General features: G+C 37.6%; 1 protein-coding gene across 1 annotated transcript in view; it reads left to right on the top strand.

Moving 5' to 3' along the window:
- Positions 1-16934, top strand: part of LOC109097866 (forkhead box protein P1-B-like) — a 189980-nt gene that overhangs the window by 164746 nt on the left and 8300 nt on the right. The window contains exons 12-19 of the mRNA XM_042758744.1: positions 437-544; positions 6126-6213; positions 7590-7673; positions 10892-11096; positions 11642-11718; positions 12464-12565; positions 15020-15141; positions 16381-16450. Of these exons, the coding sequence (XP_042614678.1) occupies positions 437-544; positions 6126-6213; positions 7590-7673; positions 10892-11096; positions 11642-11718; positions 12464-12565; positions 15020-15141; positions 16381-16450 (856 nt within the window). The remainder of the gene's footprint in view (positions 1-436; positions 545-6125; positions 6214-7589; positions 7674-10891; positions 11097-11641; positions 11719-12463; positions 12566-15019; positions 15142-16380; positions 16451-16934) is intronic.

Below are 16934 nucleotides of genomic sequence, written 5' to 3'. Positions count from 1 at the left end.
GCTGTCTCTCAGAGCCTCGTGCTGTCTTGATCAAAGCATTCCTCTGTGCGCATCAGAAGAGACCCATAATTGGCTATTGATTGGCCAGAACCGGGAAGCTCAGAGGTTGCGATAGGTTGCAAGCTCCAGCTATGCTGAAAGCAGAGATCACATGATTTGTGCTGATCACACACTTCCTGTAAAAGTCAGTTCTCTTGTGAGAGTCAGTGTTGTGTCAATAAAACAACACACTGCGATGGATTTTTGTGCTGAAGGGGAAGGTTTCTTTATTAGTTGTCATATTTTAGTGGATAAGTCATTAATATTTCATTAAGAAGTACTATGGAGATTAATTACTCTTTAGCCTCTTTCATAAAAGTCCAATGATGCGTGAATATGTTGTGTTTCAAATATTAGCAGCCTTGATATCATACTAATGTGTCTTTTCTTCTTGTAGATCAACGTTGGATGATCATTCTCCTCACAGTCACCCTCTCTATGGTCACGGAGTCTGCAAATGGCCAGGATGTGAAGCCGTGTTTGAAGACTTTCAGTCATTCCTGAAGTAAGTATCACACACACACACCCATACCTGGAATAAAAAAAAAAAAAAAAAAAAAGGAATTTTGTTTACAGAATTCCAGTTGGAAATATTCTTTTGGAATTGTATATGGAATTACAATTTGGAACCAATTTTAAAGGATGCTAATTGTTTTTTTTTTTTCTCATATAGGATTCTAACTAAAACTAAAGCTAAAGCTCTTAGAACATACAGTTCCTCTGTTAAACTACCAGCAGGATAAAATTGAAATTGGGACTAAGAACCAATATGTTCTCAAGGATCCTACTCTTTTAACTTCAAATTAGAATCTTTTTTGTTTGTGTTGGAATCCTATGAGAAAATTTGCATTTGGATCCATTGGGATTTTTTTCTAAATCATACTGAAATGGAATCCTGTGCACATTTCTGTCTAGAGTTTTCACTGACATTTTGTATGGTCTTTAAAAAAAATCAACCTAGTGTCCCGTTACAGTATTTTTTCATCCCCTTTCCTGTTTTTTCCTCTCTCTGTGTGGGCTGGGTTCTTGACGTGGGTGTGCGGTGTGCTGCTCTTTGCCTGCTCTCTGTGGTGTGGTTTTCCTCAGGGTTCTGTGCTGCCTGCGATAACTGCAGTCCCCATGGTGATTACTGACACTTTGTCCCAAAACAAACACATGGGTATGTTTATCTACGGTGGCCCACATTCTGAGAGTACAGCAGGTTTGCCCTTGTCTGCCTTTTTACAGACAAGAAGAAGAGATCTTCTAGTTCTTTCCCTCTCTCTCTATTCGAGTCTCTCTCTTCTTGCTTTTAGAAACATATTATTGGTGCTTGCTATTAATATTGCTCATATTGAAGGTTTAGGCATTTGAACAAACTTTTTGACATGGGCTAGTAAGCATCCATCAAACAAAAGCCCAGAACCCCCTAGCAGCCACATATCAACACCCAGAAACCACCCGCAACATACGGAAATTGTGGGAATGAGTTGTGCCACTCACTCATCTAAATCACATACGTTTCACATTTTAAATTAGTTTATTAAGAGGTTTTGTGTTAAAATTTGGGGTTTGTAAGAATCTTTTAAAGAATTTTTTTTTTTTTTTTTTTGCAAGGATGCATTAAATTGATCAAAAGTGACAGTAAAGACATTTATAATGCTGCAGATTACAGAAGATTACTAAAGATCTTTTTCAATTAAATGCTTTTCTTTTGAACTTTCTTTTGAATTACAGTTTCCACAAAAATATGAAGCAGCAAAACAATGATAATAAGCAGCAAATAAGCATATTAGAATCATTTCTGAAGGCTCATACAACACTGAAGACTGGAATAATGGCTTCTGAAAATTCAGCTTAAAAAAAATTATTTTGGAAAAACAGTTATTTTAAATTGCAATAATATTTCACAATATTACTATTTTTACTGTATTTTTTAATCAAATAAATGAAGCCTTGGTGAGCATAAACTCAAAAACATAAGGTTTCTAATTTTTATTTCTTTTATTCTGAGTCTGAGTCTGTTTTTTTTTTTTTTATGTGACATATAGTAGAGATCTGGACCAGGCCAAATTCAATCTGCATCACCCACACAAGCGCCACACTGTTTTTTTAAGCATTTGCACCAACCACTGCACCACAGCTCCTGCTGGTGCAATGGTTTTACCTACAACCAGTGTCTGTTCACCTGCCAACTATGTATTAACTGACCCGTCCATGCTGTTAAAGTCCAGTCTATACTGGCCAAGACACAGCTCCACGCTCCCTAAATAACACCTAAACTCAAGGTCAGGCTAAAGGTGCACAGTTTACACAGCATTTCCCCTGATCCCTGCTCTGAGGAAGACCTGGTCTCACTTAATCTCCACTGTGTGTGTGTCTGTGATGAGATGATGAAAATGTGCTGTGTGGCAGCAGATCAGTGAGTGTGTGTCACGCTGAGATTAGTCCCACTCTAAACAAGATATGACACTGTTCCATTATCCTGAGTTCAAACTAAAACAAGCCCGACTCTAAGACCCACAGGCTGAGAGCAAAAGGAGAAAAATGAGTGGTAAGCAGAACTACAGCTGCACTCCTACCAGTTTTTTCAGTCTTGTGTGCTTTTTTATTATTTTCCACCTCTGTTTCTCTCAGGGTCGTTGCTCATGCGCTTCTCTTGCCATTTATTTGAAGGCATTTTTAAAACCAACCCAGGCTCTGTAAACACTTTTACAGATAATAACATAATCTATCTCAAATCTGTGTTTACCTGTGTAGAAAAATGTAAAGAAGTGTATTCACTCTCCACCGAGATCTTAGAAAGAAAGTTCGCTGCCCTGTTTTTTCTAAACCACGGATCTGTTACGGTATGTTTTTGGATTGTGGTTCTTTTTTCTATTGGCCAAAACCATGATTCATCATTTGCTTATTGAAATAAGAGAAATTAGCATTTCAGAGCTGAAATCGAGCTAGAGAGCGAGAGTCAGAGAGAATTGCTCTCTTTAAGTACACTCTGCAATGTTTACACAAGTGTTTTTATCATGGCAACATCTTGTTTACTTTTCTTGTCTGCCCTAAACTGCTTGGAACATGTTGAGAAAACATTTGGGAGACTCTCTACAAAGCCGCTTTTGTAAAAAGCGAGGCTGGGTGAGAGTTCAGCTGGCAGGCTGAAGGTGTTAACCGTCCATGTGCTAAACATTCCCACATGTACATCCTCCACCCGACGGGCCAGAAGAACCATAACAGAAATCAGGGAGTAAATTAGCTGGATTATAAGAGTTTTCTGGGTAGCTAAAGACGGGCTCCTGGGCGGACGTGGCAAGGAACGGTGAGAGATACGCAATAATGTCACATGGATCTCCACAGGCCGAGCCAAAGGCAACAACCAGTGATGTGCAGCGGTATTGTTTTATATCATATGGGTATTTGTAATGTCTTTAAATGAAAACATCTCATACGTAGTTGTGCTGGATGATAACATTTCCAATAAATAAAAAAGGAAGCGGCGATAAGCCAATGTGTATTGTTCCAGTGGGACAGGAAGGGTGGGGCAAAGGTTTATAGAACAGCTTGGGATGCTATTACAGAGGTGAAGGGCATCCATGACCTGGTATATTTGAAAGGTCAAACTCAGTAGTGCTGCCATCTAGGTGCACTAGGACATCCTGTGTGTTTCGATATTCATCTTTTTTTAAATTTCACTTTACTTTGTAAATTCAGTTTCTGCAGTATTAGTCTTAGAACTGGTTTCTGCTTACTGTTACCTATCGCAAACGTGTGTTGTATTTTCTATCCTGGAAAGTGTGTTTACCCATCAAAGACGAGCAGTATGAGTAAATAAAATCAGTAGATAAGCATAATTCTTTTACGCAGTGTGAGAAGATAAGGAAAAACAGACGGATGTTTAGCTATTGAAACAGCTGCGTGTGTTTGGGAATAAACAATAGCTCGTCCAGCCGTCGCTATAATAGAAAGACCTTTCAGAGCGTCAGCCTCCCAGAGCATCATTAAAACCTGGGCTAAGGGACAGCTAGCTTCAGTGATATGTAAAATGCTGACTGTTTAAATAATGTCTATTTAACTTGTTTTATTGTGGCCATTTACATTAGGGGCTGTCATCCTGCCAGAAAGTTTTTCAACAGCCTTCGTTTGAAGTCCAGAAAGTGACACATGCCAGCGCTCATAGTCTCTCCCGACGTCAGTTCTGTCGTTCTCCGGAGCTCCTCTTGTCCAGACACTCTTCCGAGAGGCTGCATTAAGGGCCATTTGAATATTTCATTTCTTATTAATTATGCACTGTGACTCTACATGTCATTAGAAGGAATGGAGGAGAGGACGGGGAAAAAAACGTCCACAGTAACAAAGAATGAAAAGAGGTAGCGGGGGCTTGCAGGGTGCTGTGAACTACGAATTCCAAAGCATGTCACGTCCAGCCGCGTTCACTGAAAATGCAAGATGCCTTGTACCTATTTTATCCCTCCACAAATGAAAACTGGGTGGTTGTTTTGAAATGTTTACATGATCCCTCTTCAACCTTCCCTGACTTCAAAAGCAGCTTGTTTTTAGTTGATTAATGTTGGAAGCCAGAACAGACACAATATAGTTTTAAACAAGGTGTGGATGTATCGTGGTCATGTTAAAACACTCGCCATCCCTAATCCTTGTGTTATTTTTACGAAGCAATCAATTCAGAATATCTTAAAAGGTGCGTCCACGGTGTGTCAACGTTCAAAAAGACACGTGGTATTTATATGCTCATTCTGAAGCCAAACAGAGTCCGTTTTGACACACGTTTAGGTCATTTCCCTTTCAAGGTTGAGTGCTCCACTTCCGAAGTCAAAACTGCTCTCTGTCACAAGTGTTGTCGAGTGTGTTTTCCCCACATGTATTTTCAGCCGTGCTCGTATGTTGTCTTTATTCTTAATAATGGCGCCGCTGCCATCATGTCACGCCACCTCGCCAAATTTATTAGGCCATCAACATCAGTTCTGGCTCCCCTTGTCTCGGCCCCTGCTCAGGTCCGGACATGACACTTTGATTTGCGGTGGACGTAAACGTGCAGTTGGAAAGACGAGCACGTGGAAAACGCTAGTGTTCCGTTCCACCAGCCTCTGCCTGGTGACAGTGACCTACATGGTCAGCGAAGATGTGATATAATTTATGATATATAATATATTGGATCCATTAGCGGGCATAATGAAGTAGTGAAATGAAAGGGTATTTGTGAAATCAGTTCAAACATCCTGCACGGATTATGATTAAATGATTAATGAAATGCCCCTGCATAAGCATTTTCAAACCATAATTCATGCGAGGGCTGATAAAAATCCTCCAATCATATTTCCTTCACTCGTGAGTCTTATCTCCACCATTTTATATAAATCACCACAAAAAAAAAGGAGAGGTAAAAAAAAAAAAAGCTTGGCCCGCTTTGCCGAGGCCAGCTACTTATTTAGATTAGTTATAAACGTGCAGGGGAGAAAAAAAAGGTCTTGGTGGTATAAAATAATCATGCATAATTATATTCATAATTCAAGTTTATGACAGATTCCATCTCTTTTCTCCTTGTTGTCCCTTGCCTTTTTCCTTCTGGCTTCATTTGAGTTCTCTTAATCTAGATGACATAATTAACTGCAGAAGCCACCAAAAATAAGAAGAATCCATTTCATTTTAAAAGCTGGGAGGTTTGCAGAGTGCACGTCTGACGATTTATAGTATTGTTTTTTTCACTTAAGTTTGGTTAGGAGCTTCTCTCGTCAGCTCAAGTTGGTTTCTGTAGGTTTGCGTGAAAACAGACCATTTTCCATTACCGGAAATAGAGAGTGCTTCTATTTCCGGTAATGCAGAGATCTTGTTAGAACACTCTTCATTTGTGTTTGGGGAATTTGATACTTGTAGATGAGTGGACATTGGCTTTATTTACTTTTTATCATTTTAGTATATGCATGTCTCGGGCCATTTTCACTTTTCCAATATGGAGAAATAAATGACTGCCCTGCAGAATGTGCAGATAATGTAATTCAATATTTTACCATGAAAGTTTTATCAAATGTTTAATAGATGGCTGTAAAATATGGTACTAAAATGAAGGCTGCTCTCTCTCTATCTTTCTCTCTCTGTAGACATCTGAATAATGAACATGCCTTGGATGACAGGAGCACGGCGCAGTGCAGGGTACAGATGCAAGTAGTTCAACAGCTGGAACTGCAGGTAACAACTAATGTCTCGTCGTTCATCTCCTTTTCTGACTTCTTCAAAAGTTTGCTTTTTCTCTCTCTCTCTCTCTCTCTCTCTCTCTCTCTCTCTCTCTCTCTCTCTCTCTCTCTCTCTCTCTCTCTCTCTCATTTACTCTCAAGTAGCAGCTCAGAGATAGAGGAGGGAGGGATAAAAATGAAATTATTTTGTACATTTGTGAGTAACCAGTCATTAAAAATGTGTTATGTTCGCATGACAGCCAGGCAAAGATATATGGAGTGCCCTGGGGCTAACTCCACAAGATAATTACATTTCCAATTTTACTGGGTTTTAAAGTCGTTTATGACTTTTAACTATTTGGCACTACAATAAAACACTTTGTGAAAAAATCCAGGCACACCAACAATGGCGGGTGAGCTACCAGTCATTTCAGTGAATTGATTGACTCATTTTCTTTATTGTATTGCATTGCTTGCTAATGCGCATTAATCGTAACAAATGCTCACTGATTGGCATCACAGAGGTGGGAATGTATGGGAAATGAATGAGAAGTTTTGGTTTTAAGAGGAGAAAGGAAATAGATATACTCTTAGATTCAGGCACAGAGCATTAAAAAGTGCAGAAAAGTGCAGTTATTGTGCAGTGGTTAACACATTGAACTGTGATGCTCATGCTAGCAATTTGACGTGAAATCCAGCTCAATATTTTTGATCAATATTTTCATTTCTTAATGTGTGCATTACCTTTATTTGTGCTGGAAGAATTCACCCCAGGCATCAAAGTGCAATGATCATTCTCTATATGCATGCTCATCTGTCCATTCATTAGCCATTTATGCTCTATTCCAATGCTTGAAAGTATGTCATGATGCCAATACATTTTTCTTTAATACTGCGCCAATGCAGAGAGCAAAGAGGGCCACACATATAGATTCAGAAGTACCAGCTGAGAGGAGTAGAACTGGGATGCATTTCCCCAAAATCATCATAAGCCTAAGTAGATCGTAGAGATCACTGCTGCCAATGGTTTCTATGATCTGCTTAGGCTTACAATGTTATTGGGTAATGCAGCCCAGATCAGAGTGTGTGGAGATCAGGGAGGTCTTCTAATGTTCAATGTGGATTCACTTTGGCTGAAGTAACCATGACTGAAGGCTAAAGCTTGTGTGTTCATTTTCAGTGGCTAATAAACCTTTAGGGTTGTGTCTCTGTATCAAGTGTAAAGGTCACAATTTGAGTATATGTCAAGAATAATCATATGTTTGTCAGTTTTCCTTCCAAAATTGATTCATTTTACTGATAACTGAGCTAATATTGAACTACAATGCAAGTAAAAACTTTTTTCATTTTTATTATAGTTTATATGTTTTTTTTTCCTGTTTTTCTAATTAGTTAACGAAAGACAAAGAACGTCTCCAAGCAATGATGACTCATCTTCATGTGAAGTCTACAGAGCCCAAACCTGCCCCACAGCCAGTGAGTATAGCACTCTTGACATCTCAGCATTGACTCATGTCCCAATTTGCATGCTGTCTGTGAATAGCATATGTGATTATAATTAGTGCACACCAACTGATAATATGTTGTAAATAGTATGCCAAATGTGCATAGATGATATACTTTTTTCTGGTGGATTTTTAGAGTGTGCGTCTGAGTTGTTTTTTATTAACTTGCATCTTTTCTTGTATAAAAAAATCAGTTTTATATATATATATATATATATATATATATATATATATATATATATATATATATATATATATATATATATATGTGTGTGTGTGTGTGTGTGTATATGTATATATATATATATATATATATATATATATATATATATATATAAAACATATTTGAGTTTTTTTTTTTTTGATGGTGCTCAGGGCAAGAGCTGTTGTCCTGGGACAGCGGGTGACAAAAGTCCATTCAGTGGAGTTTTGCCTTTGTCACACGCTGATTGTTTGGATTAGCATTTGTACAGAGGTATTTGACACAGTGACGCTTATGTGTGAAAATTGGTCTCAGATACTGATAATGTTGTTAGTCTGCTACCTCTCCCCATGGGATTGAGGGGAAGCACTTGAAATAGAGAGGACACTTACAAATAAACTACATTTTATGAGGTGCTGTTATTGTTGTTGTTGTTGTTGTGTGTATGTGTGTGTGTGTGTGTGTGTGTGTGTCAATTTCAATTTGTGTGTGTGTGTACTGTATGCTTTATTATTAGAAGCTTTTATTTAATTTTACAATGATAACTTCAAAATAATTAGAATAGGTAGCACAGTCCTCAGTGAAATCTTAGTTGAAACATGTTTACAGAGATTCCATTTGGTGATGTTTTACAAAAGAGCATTGTTGGATAAAAGCCTTGACATTTATTTAGCAATTTTGGTCGTTTGCTTGGCTAATGTTGGAATGTGTGTTTAGTTTTAGATTCACGTTTTCACTCATAAAAAAATTAGATGTTTTTTCCTGTCTGATATACTGCTCATTAATCTTGCCCTAAAAATATTCATATTTATCAACAGCTCGTTTTAAGAGATATTTCGCCTCAGGCCACAGTTGTTTATGTGTTTATGCTTGTCCACGAGTTTACGATCGTAGGTGTCACTAAGTGTTCTCATCAGCAATCTGACCTCCTTTTCATTGTCCATAATTAAACAGCTCATTTTTGTTGTTTGTTTAGCTTTTTTTAACAGCTTGTCTGCTGTTTTCCATGGCAGCTTGGCAAGTCAAAGCCAATATAATTAGATCACCAATTACCATTTAATTATTTTCAGTCTGAAGTCTCATTTTGCGAATGTACTGGAAAGCACCCAGATTGTATGGGGAAACAAAAGGAGGGCCATTACTTGCTTGTCTGGGCTATTGTAGAGGCAACTCGCTGTTTGTTGATGAGGAATAAAGATAACAAAGCTTGCTGATGTGCACAGAGATTGAACAAGGCCATACTATCCAAAAACATCCCAAACTGAATCCCTTTTCTTATGCCCACCTATTTTTGCATGTCACTTTATCCTTGTATTTGATGTATGTATCACAATCTGAACACTCTGCACTAAAAGTTTGTACCATATGGTTCAATATGTCAAGTAAGCAAATTCTGAGACTAATGTCAAAAAGTTGCATTTTTCATTAAAAAATTTTGTTTTTCCATTTAAAAACAGCTTTTTTCACATTTCTTGCTACATTTTCTTTAACAAGAAAAATTGAACTTCAATGGCAAACAACTCCATTGCCTTCTTAAATAATAAAAATATATTAAAAAAAAAAAAAAAAATTGAAATGTTATTTACTAGAATCCAAGGCAGTGCATTGGTTTACACAGCAGCTAGGTATCATAACTGGTACTATATGGTATTTTTTTTTAGCATAGCCGGATCTCTATATTGGCCAGTCAGCATATAGGACCAAAACTGTTTTATAACATAAATTTATAGCACCAGAAACCAATTAACAACAAAAAAGTGGAAAAAAAAGGATAGATAGGCATGAAGACAATGACATGTCAAGGTTGAAGCTTTTGTCACCCCTCAGATTTCTTTATTATGTACCTGTCTATCAGACAGAGCATCTGTATGGTAATGACTGTTAATAGGGTGTGTGGTAATTGCGTGGCCTGAGACGTATCCGCGTGCTGGGGGTTAGATGTTAAACACTGTCTGTTGGTTTTCACAGCCTCGTCGCCGTCTGCACTGTCAGCGGCACCATTATAGAGCAAAATTAGACATCTGATACCTCCAAAGCAATTGACAGCCTTGACATTTCATTAATTCACTCACACAATCTGTGGGCGATTGTGGTGCATGAAGAAAAAACCCACCTCCGCATGCCCTCTCATTTTTTTTTTCTTTGCCCCTCTCTGTTTGTCCTTGTATTTGTCGCATAGTCTCCCTGATCATAGACCGCAGATTGGCAAATGAGCAATTAGAACAATTTGGTGGGGGAAATATGTATATGTGTCATTAGGTTTTTTTCTCATCTCCTACAAATTAATAGCAGGATCATCAGATCAGGCTCGCATTTTCCACTCCAGTAGAAGAGGAAATGTGACACTGATGACTCAACATAGCTTCTGGAAGCAAGAATGCACCTTAACTAACCCGCTGGTTAATTAGTTTACCTTATAGCCATTATTACTAGCCCCCCACCTTGTGCCACTTGATAAGGGAGGATAAAAGTGTTTCTCTGGAAACTATTTCTCCAGAAGAACCATCTTATGCCAAACCTTTGGGCTGATGAGGGTCATTCAGATGTGACGTTTAATCGTAGTATCACCCCCATAAGTAGCGACTAATTAGGGTCCTTACAATACAATTTGAGCATGTAATTAGTGTAGATTGACCTCTCTCTGTCTGCAGCTTATTAGGAACCTCTTAGGGCTTGGTGAGAAACTCATTCCATCAAGCCAGCAAGACTGCTACTGCCGTCTGAGAGCAAAGAGAGTGAGCAAAGCATTCAGGGAGCACGCCAGCAGACCAAACAAAAGGGCGACCAGGGGGATGCACGCTATTTGCTCACAGAATGATGGACGCGGAAAGCGAAAGCATGGTGTTTACAAATATTTACAAACCAACATGCCACCAATGCTCCTCTGCGGTGCAATGATTGATTGGATGGTGTGTTAACAATTAGCATCCGCAGGCATCAGCGGTGACTAACAATGCTGTGCCCTGTTTTCATTCTGTTCTTTTCAGCTGAACCTGGTCTCTAACGTCACCCTGTCCAAGACGGCTCCTGAGGCTTCGCCGCCCCTCAGCTTACCCCAAACGCCCACCACCCCAACGGCCCCCCTCACACCACTCTCACAAACCCACTCTGTTATCACCCCCACCAGCCTGCACAGTGTCGGTCCCATGCACAGACGCTACTCGGACAAGTACATCATGCCCATATCTCCAGGTACAAACTGACTGCTTGGAAGCTTCATTGTGACATGCAATACACTGAATCATCGGGATCAGTGGATAAATCTTACAAAAATATGTGCAGGTCACATTTCACCCTAAAATAAAAAGAAGTAATTAAATAAATTTAATTAATTGAAACAATACATTCAATTCAACATCTATATTAAATGTAGGTTTTGGAGAAACCTAAAGAAAAAGACACTCATTTTAGGATCATATTTTTTGCATTATATTCATGGCAAGTAAACACATATTTTCCCCAAAAATTCTCATTACTGTAACATAACAGAATTTAAAATAGCATATCACTATTTATTTATTTTATTGTATATTTTAACTGAGTAATGAAAATGTGATTTTCTTTAGTTTTTTCTGGTGCAGAATTTGAATCTTAATTTGCCTTTTATATGGAACATAGCTCTTTTTTTAGGTCTTTTTTTGGTTACAATTTGCACTATATACTGTCTTTAGTGTAATGTAAAGTGTGACCGGGTTTCAGTTCATTTCTTAACATTTGTGTCTGGTCTTTGTGAACAGATATTGTCCAGAACAAAGAGTTCTACATGAATGCTGAAGTACGACCTCCTTTCACATATGCTTCGCTAATACGGCAGGTAAGACCGCAGCCACTTTTGCGTGATATATTTAACTCACCTACTGCATTGTAACTGAGCATCTAAACTATAGATTTTACCTGCATAGAACGGTATGTATGCAGTATAAATATTCAGCGTTTACAAACTTCTTTAAAGACAAACCCATAAACCCCCACTATCACAGCCGTTAAAAGATGCAATTTAACAGCAGAGCAAAAGATTAGCCATCTGCAAATGAGCGTGAGAGCACTTGCTGTTCATAGAGGGGGCAAAAAAAACCTTATATAACAATTGCTTTTGATTAAGTATTACAGCCAATGTGATTATTACGGAATTCATTTCACACAACAGTAGGAACGATCTTTGAGATGCCCAGTCAATTATCAAGCCTGAACCGGTAATCTGTGATCACACGGGCATTAATCTGGGCCCGGGATAATTGCCACTTTATAATCTGGCTATATAAAATAGTATTTTTTATTTTTTTTTGTTCTGGTCATTTAGCGGAAAAGGATGTACTCAAATTGGCACATTTGCATAAGGAAGCGTTCAGTAAACAAAGTAGCTCCCATTTGAGAACGGAAAAGCGTGGAGCTGTTTTACATGCACCCTCAGATCAATTTTAACTTGACAAACCATGTGCATCTCACTTTGTTTTTGCTCCAGGTTTGAACGGAAATGGAACTGCTTTTTGCTTATCAGCATTTGTGTGTGTGTGTGTGTGTGTGTGTGTGTGTGTGTGTGTGTGTGTGTGTTTTTCCAGGCAATACTAGAGTCGCCAGAAAAACAGCTAACACTAAACGAGATCTACAACTGGTTCACGCGAATGTTTGCATATTTCAGACGCAATGCAGCAACGTGGAAGGTGATCTCACAATTCCTGTTTTCTGTTTCCTGTTTCAATAACATACAATGAATTTGGAATTTTCTCAGTAGTTGACAGAATAAAAAACATCAAATGAAGTAGAAGACTAAAAAAAAACAAAAAAACTTGATTGTTGAAGATGTATGGAGGAACTGTTAGGTTTACAATAACTCATTGAATTGAATTCATTGCACACCTCTCTTATTGTACCACACACCTCTGAGCTCATGACAAGCATATAAGAATAAGGGAAATACAGTGGGTTCCAGTCTGAGACTACATTATAGATCTGGGATTTAAAATCTAGTTTAAACCTAGAAATGAAGCTTTAGAACTTTGATACATGGTAAGAACAAGATACATGGAAAAAAAGAAGAAGAAGGTTTCAAAGTTACAAATCAAAGCACATTTGTGACAAATATTGTTGTAATTTAAAAATAATGAAATTAGATCAAATTATAATGCAAAACAGAAATATTGTCACTTGTGTTCTCAGACTTTTAGACGCCACTGTATATTTTAGTTCTTTAAACAAACTGCTACTGACAAACATATTTCTGTTCCCAGATATTAAGATATCATAGCATAATGAACATTGTTTAAAGAAAAATATTATTCCAAATGACACCAGAGATACAAACAGAAACCATGTAAAAATTGGTGTAATTTATGCTATTTTGCTCAATGGGATTTAGTCAACAAGTTCAAATTACCCAGAGAAAGTATGCATTTTTTTCTCCAGATATGATTTATTTCACTTAATGGTCCTTAGAAGTTTCTGGTAGAGACCCCCTCTTCATTTGGATTTATTTTGAAAGTGTTTTTCGGTTTACTCTGGAAGAATTTCAACAGCTTTAAGGGGAAATCTGGTCATTTGAGTAGGATGTTTTCCCCTGGTAGTTTGTTGAGCATTGGCATTTAACTCAAGCATTTTCAGTTTCCGTTTTTGAAGTGAGGCAGAAAATGATGAACTATCTGTGACTTTTACCAGAGCTGAATGATAAAACACCAGAGTGACAACACCCACACAGGCCTCCATCAATCAATGAGGGCTTTATTTACTAAATATCACCCTCATGTTGTACAAATAGCCTGATGAAAGGGTAATTTAACAAGCAGAACATGTTAGAATTACATCTCTTCCCCTCATTGTTCAGCTACAGTGCTAAAGTCATAACTGCCAAAGAGTCAAGTTTATCAGACTGTTTGCGCAGTCTGGAATTTTGTTGGTAGTCCAAGGTGCTGGCCCCCTGGGCATTGCATTTCTTTGTATAAGGAGTGTTTTGGAAAATAGCAACTACTCTGGAAAAAAAAAAAAAAACATAATACACTTCTATTTAAAAGTTTTTAATGCTTACCAAGGCTGTGTTTATTTGATCAAAAATACAGCAGAAACAGTAATTGTGAAATATTGTTACAATTTAAAACAACTGTTTTATATTTAAAATGTAAATAATCACAGTGATGGCAAAGCTGAAGTTTTAGTATCATTACTCCAGTCTTCAGTGTTGCATGATTCTTCAGAAATCATTCTGATATGCTGCTTTGCTGCTCAGGAAACACTTATTATTATCATTGGTGAAAACAATTGTGCTGCTTAATATTTTTGTGGAAACCTTGATGAATTTTTTTTTTCTGGATTGAAAAATAGAAAGTTTAAAAGAGCAGAATTTATTTAAAATAGAAATCTTTTGTAGCATAATAAATGTTTTTACTGACACCTTAAATTAATTTAATGCATCGCTGCTGAATAAAAGTATTATCTTATTGACCTCAAATTTTCAATGATAGTGTATAATACGTCAGATCTAACTTAAAAAAATCTAATAAAACTGTGCAAAAAGACTTGTTATTTGAAATATTGTCTGAAAATAATGTTTAATATGTTGCTTTTCAGGTGAATTTATCTTGTTTTAAGGATGTTTAGATCATTTTATTGGAAACCAGTGAAATTCTTTCAAATCCTTAAAGTAATAATTCACTCAAAAATGAAACTTCTGTCATCATTTACTCACCATTATTAATCAGTAATTCCAAACCTGTATGACATTTCTTCATAGAACACAAAAGGAAAGGTTTTGTAGAATGTCCTTGCTGCTCTTTCAAGCTCTAAATAAGTGCCATAAAAGTCTGAAGTTATATAATAGGTTTGTGTGACAAGCAGACCCATATTTAAGTCTTAATTGCCTTCCCGTCTTAGCTGTCAAATTTAAACTCCACATTGTGATTATTATGAGACGTGTGATAATCAGTGCTGTTTGGTGCCATTGACAGCCAGGCATTCTGCAAAACAACTAAAATCATGAGTAAATGATGACAGGACTTTCATTTTTAATAGAAATAAAATTGAACAATACAAGAGAATGTGGGTTCTATAAAAAAAAGTGTCTAATTTATTCCAGCACATTTGTTTTTGCACTCATAGCCTTTCTTTTTCTCTCACACCAACTGCAGAACGCAGTGCGACATAACCTTAGTCTTCACAAGTGTTTTGTGCGGGTAGAGAACGTTAAAGGGGCGGTATGGACCGTCGACGAGCTAGAGTTCCAAAAGAGAAGGCCGCAAAAGATCAGTGGGTAGGTGATCCAGCGCCACCCGCGCAGTGTGGCTGACCAAACCCGTGTCCCGTGGTGTTGATGGATGGGCTCTATGTCATTGTCTCTGTGCTGTGCTGCCCATTGACCCCCCCTGCTAGCTTTAGCGTGCGTCTCTGTGCCAGAATGTGAGTTATGTGCTGGATGTGTGCACCGTAACCCCCAGTCGCTTGTGCTTATCCATTCATTCATTTCATATCCTCTTCTCTATCACTGTCTGTCTGTCTTGCTGCATCTGCATCTGGCTGCTTGTTGCCCCTATCCCCAAACCCAGGGTGCTGTGCGCACCAATCTCTCTCTGCATAAATGCTTTGTAAGAGTTGAGGATGACTTTGGGTCCTTTTGGACCATAGATGATGAAGAGTTTAAACGCGGCCGCCACATACAACGAGGTCGCCCCAGGAAGCATGCGGCCGACGAAAGCTGTGACGTGCTGCTTGTACAGTAAGCACCGCCCCCTGCCCCGCCCCCTCCCTGCATGCTCTGCCTCTATGTGCTCACTCATTCTGTATGTAGCCTTTTATATCTTATGCTTTTTTTAATTTCTGTTCTTTGTAATATATGATATGCTCATGAAATTGTATTAAAATATGCAATGTTAAAATAAAAGATAAATTCACGTATATTCACACTCTGTTCCAAATCTTAGCGAGCTTCCTTGTTATTTATGGTCTACACAGGATACTTGTAGTTCTTACCCTCATTAACGCTGTTAAGTACACAGACTTGTACCGTGTCATTTTGAGTTTTATTTTATTTATTTTGCTTCAAATCAAATTTGTGATATTATGATTCACCATGCAGCTGGTAGGTTTGAATCATGACTCTCTGAATCTTTAACAAAGACTTTTTAAAAATCCTTTTGAGATAAATGAATGGGAAAAATACTTCTGGAACAAAGGCTGCTGTAAAATACTATTCCATAAGAATACATTGCCCAAAAACAAGTTATTTTAGAAGGCAGCATAATTATTTTGGAACAGCCTTTACATTGGAAGTGAAGTAGGCAAGTAGGCAACTAGTTTTGGGACAGAGTTAGACAGAGAATGTTAAACAGCGTTTGATAGTTTAGTGCTGTCTATTGATTTTCCTATTGAGTTTCATTGGAAATCAGATTGTACTCTAAATACTAACTTCAGTGTAAAATCAATCTGTTCAGTAGACTGGAGACAGTCGTTTCTGTACTGAACTGAATGTATGTTTATATGGTTGTCTCTACAGAAGTCCGGCTCTAGTAAAGAACATCCATACCACTTTGGGATATGGTCCCGCTCTTTCTGCAGCCTTCCAGGTAAAATCACAATCTTGCAGCATCCAGTCCTCATCCTTTATTTATATGCTTTTATTTATTAATCTATTTAGTTGCTGCCCTCATGCAGTCATTAACTGTGCAATATAGTATTTTGTGTACAGTTGATGAGGAATAACAATAAAGCTTGTTAGAAAAGACTACTCATTTAGCAGGTTTATAAGGTGACAGTCTTGTGTGACAAAAATGCAATTTCGATCATTCCCTTGTGGCACTATGAGAATGCAATATATAAAAAAAACAAATATATTGACTAATTATCCAGCATACACTCTGCATTCTTTTAATTTCATCTTCAATCTTCTAACTTTTTTTATAAAAACTATAAAAAAAATTAAAAAAAATTATTTAATTCACTTGAACACACATCATGTCATCATTTTGACTTTAAAAACACCTAAATAGGTCCAAGTGTGCAAATAAATAAATGGTTATTTATGTTGGATGAGCCCAAGTATCTGAAGGC

Source organism: Cyprinus carpio, chromosome A6, assembly GCF_018340385.1.
Source record: "Cyprinus carpio isolate SPL01 chromosome A6, ASM1834038v1, whole genome shotgun sequence".
Classification (NCBI taxonomy): Eukaryota; Metazoa; Chordata; class Actinopteri; order Cypriniformes; family Cyprinidae; genus Cyprinus; species Cyprinus carpio.
This window is presented reverse-complemented; position numbering and strand designations above follow the sequence as displayed.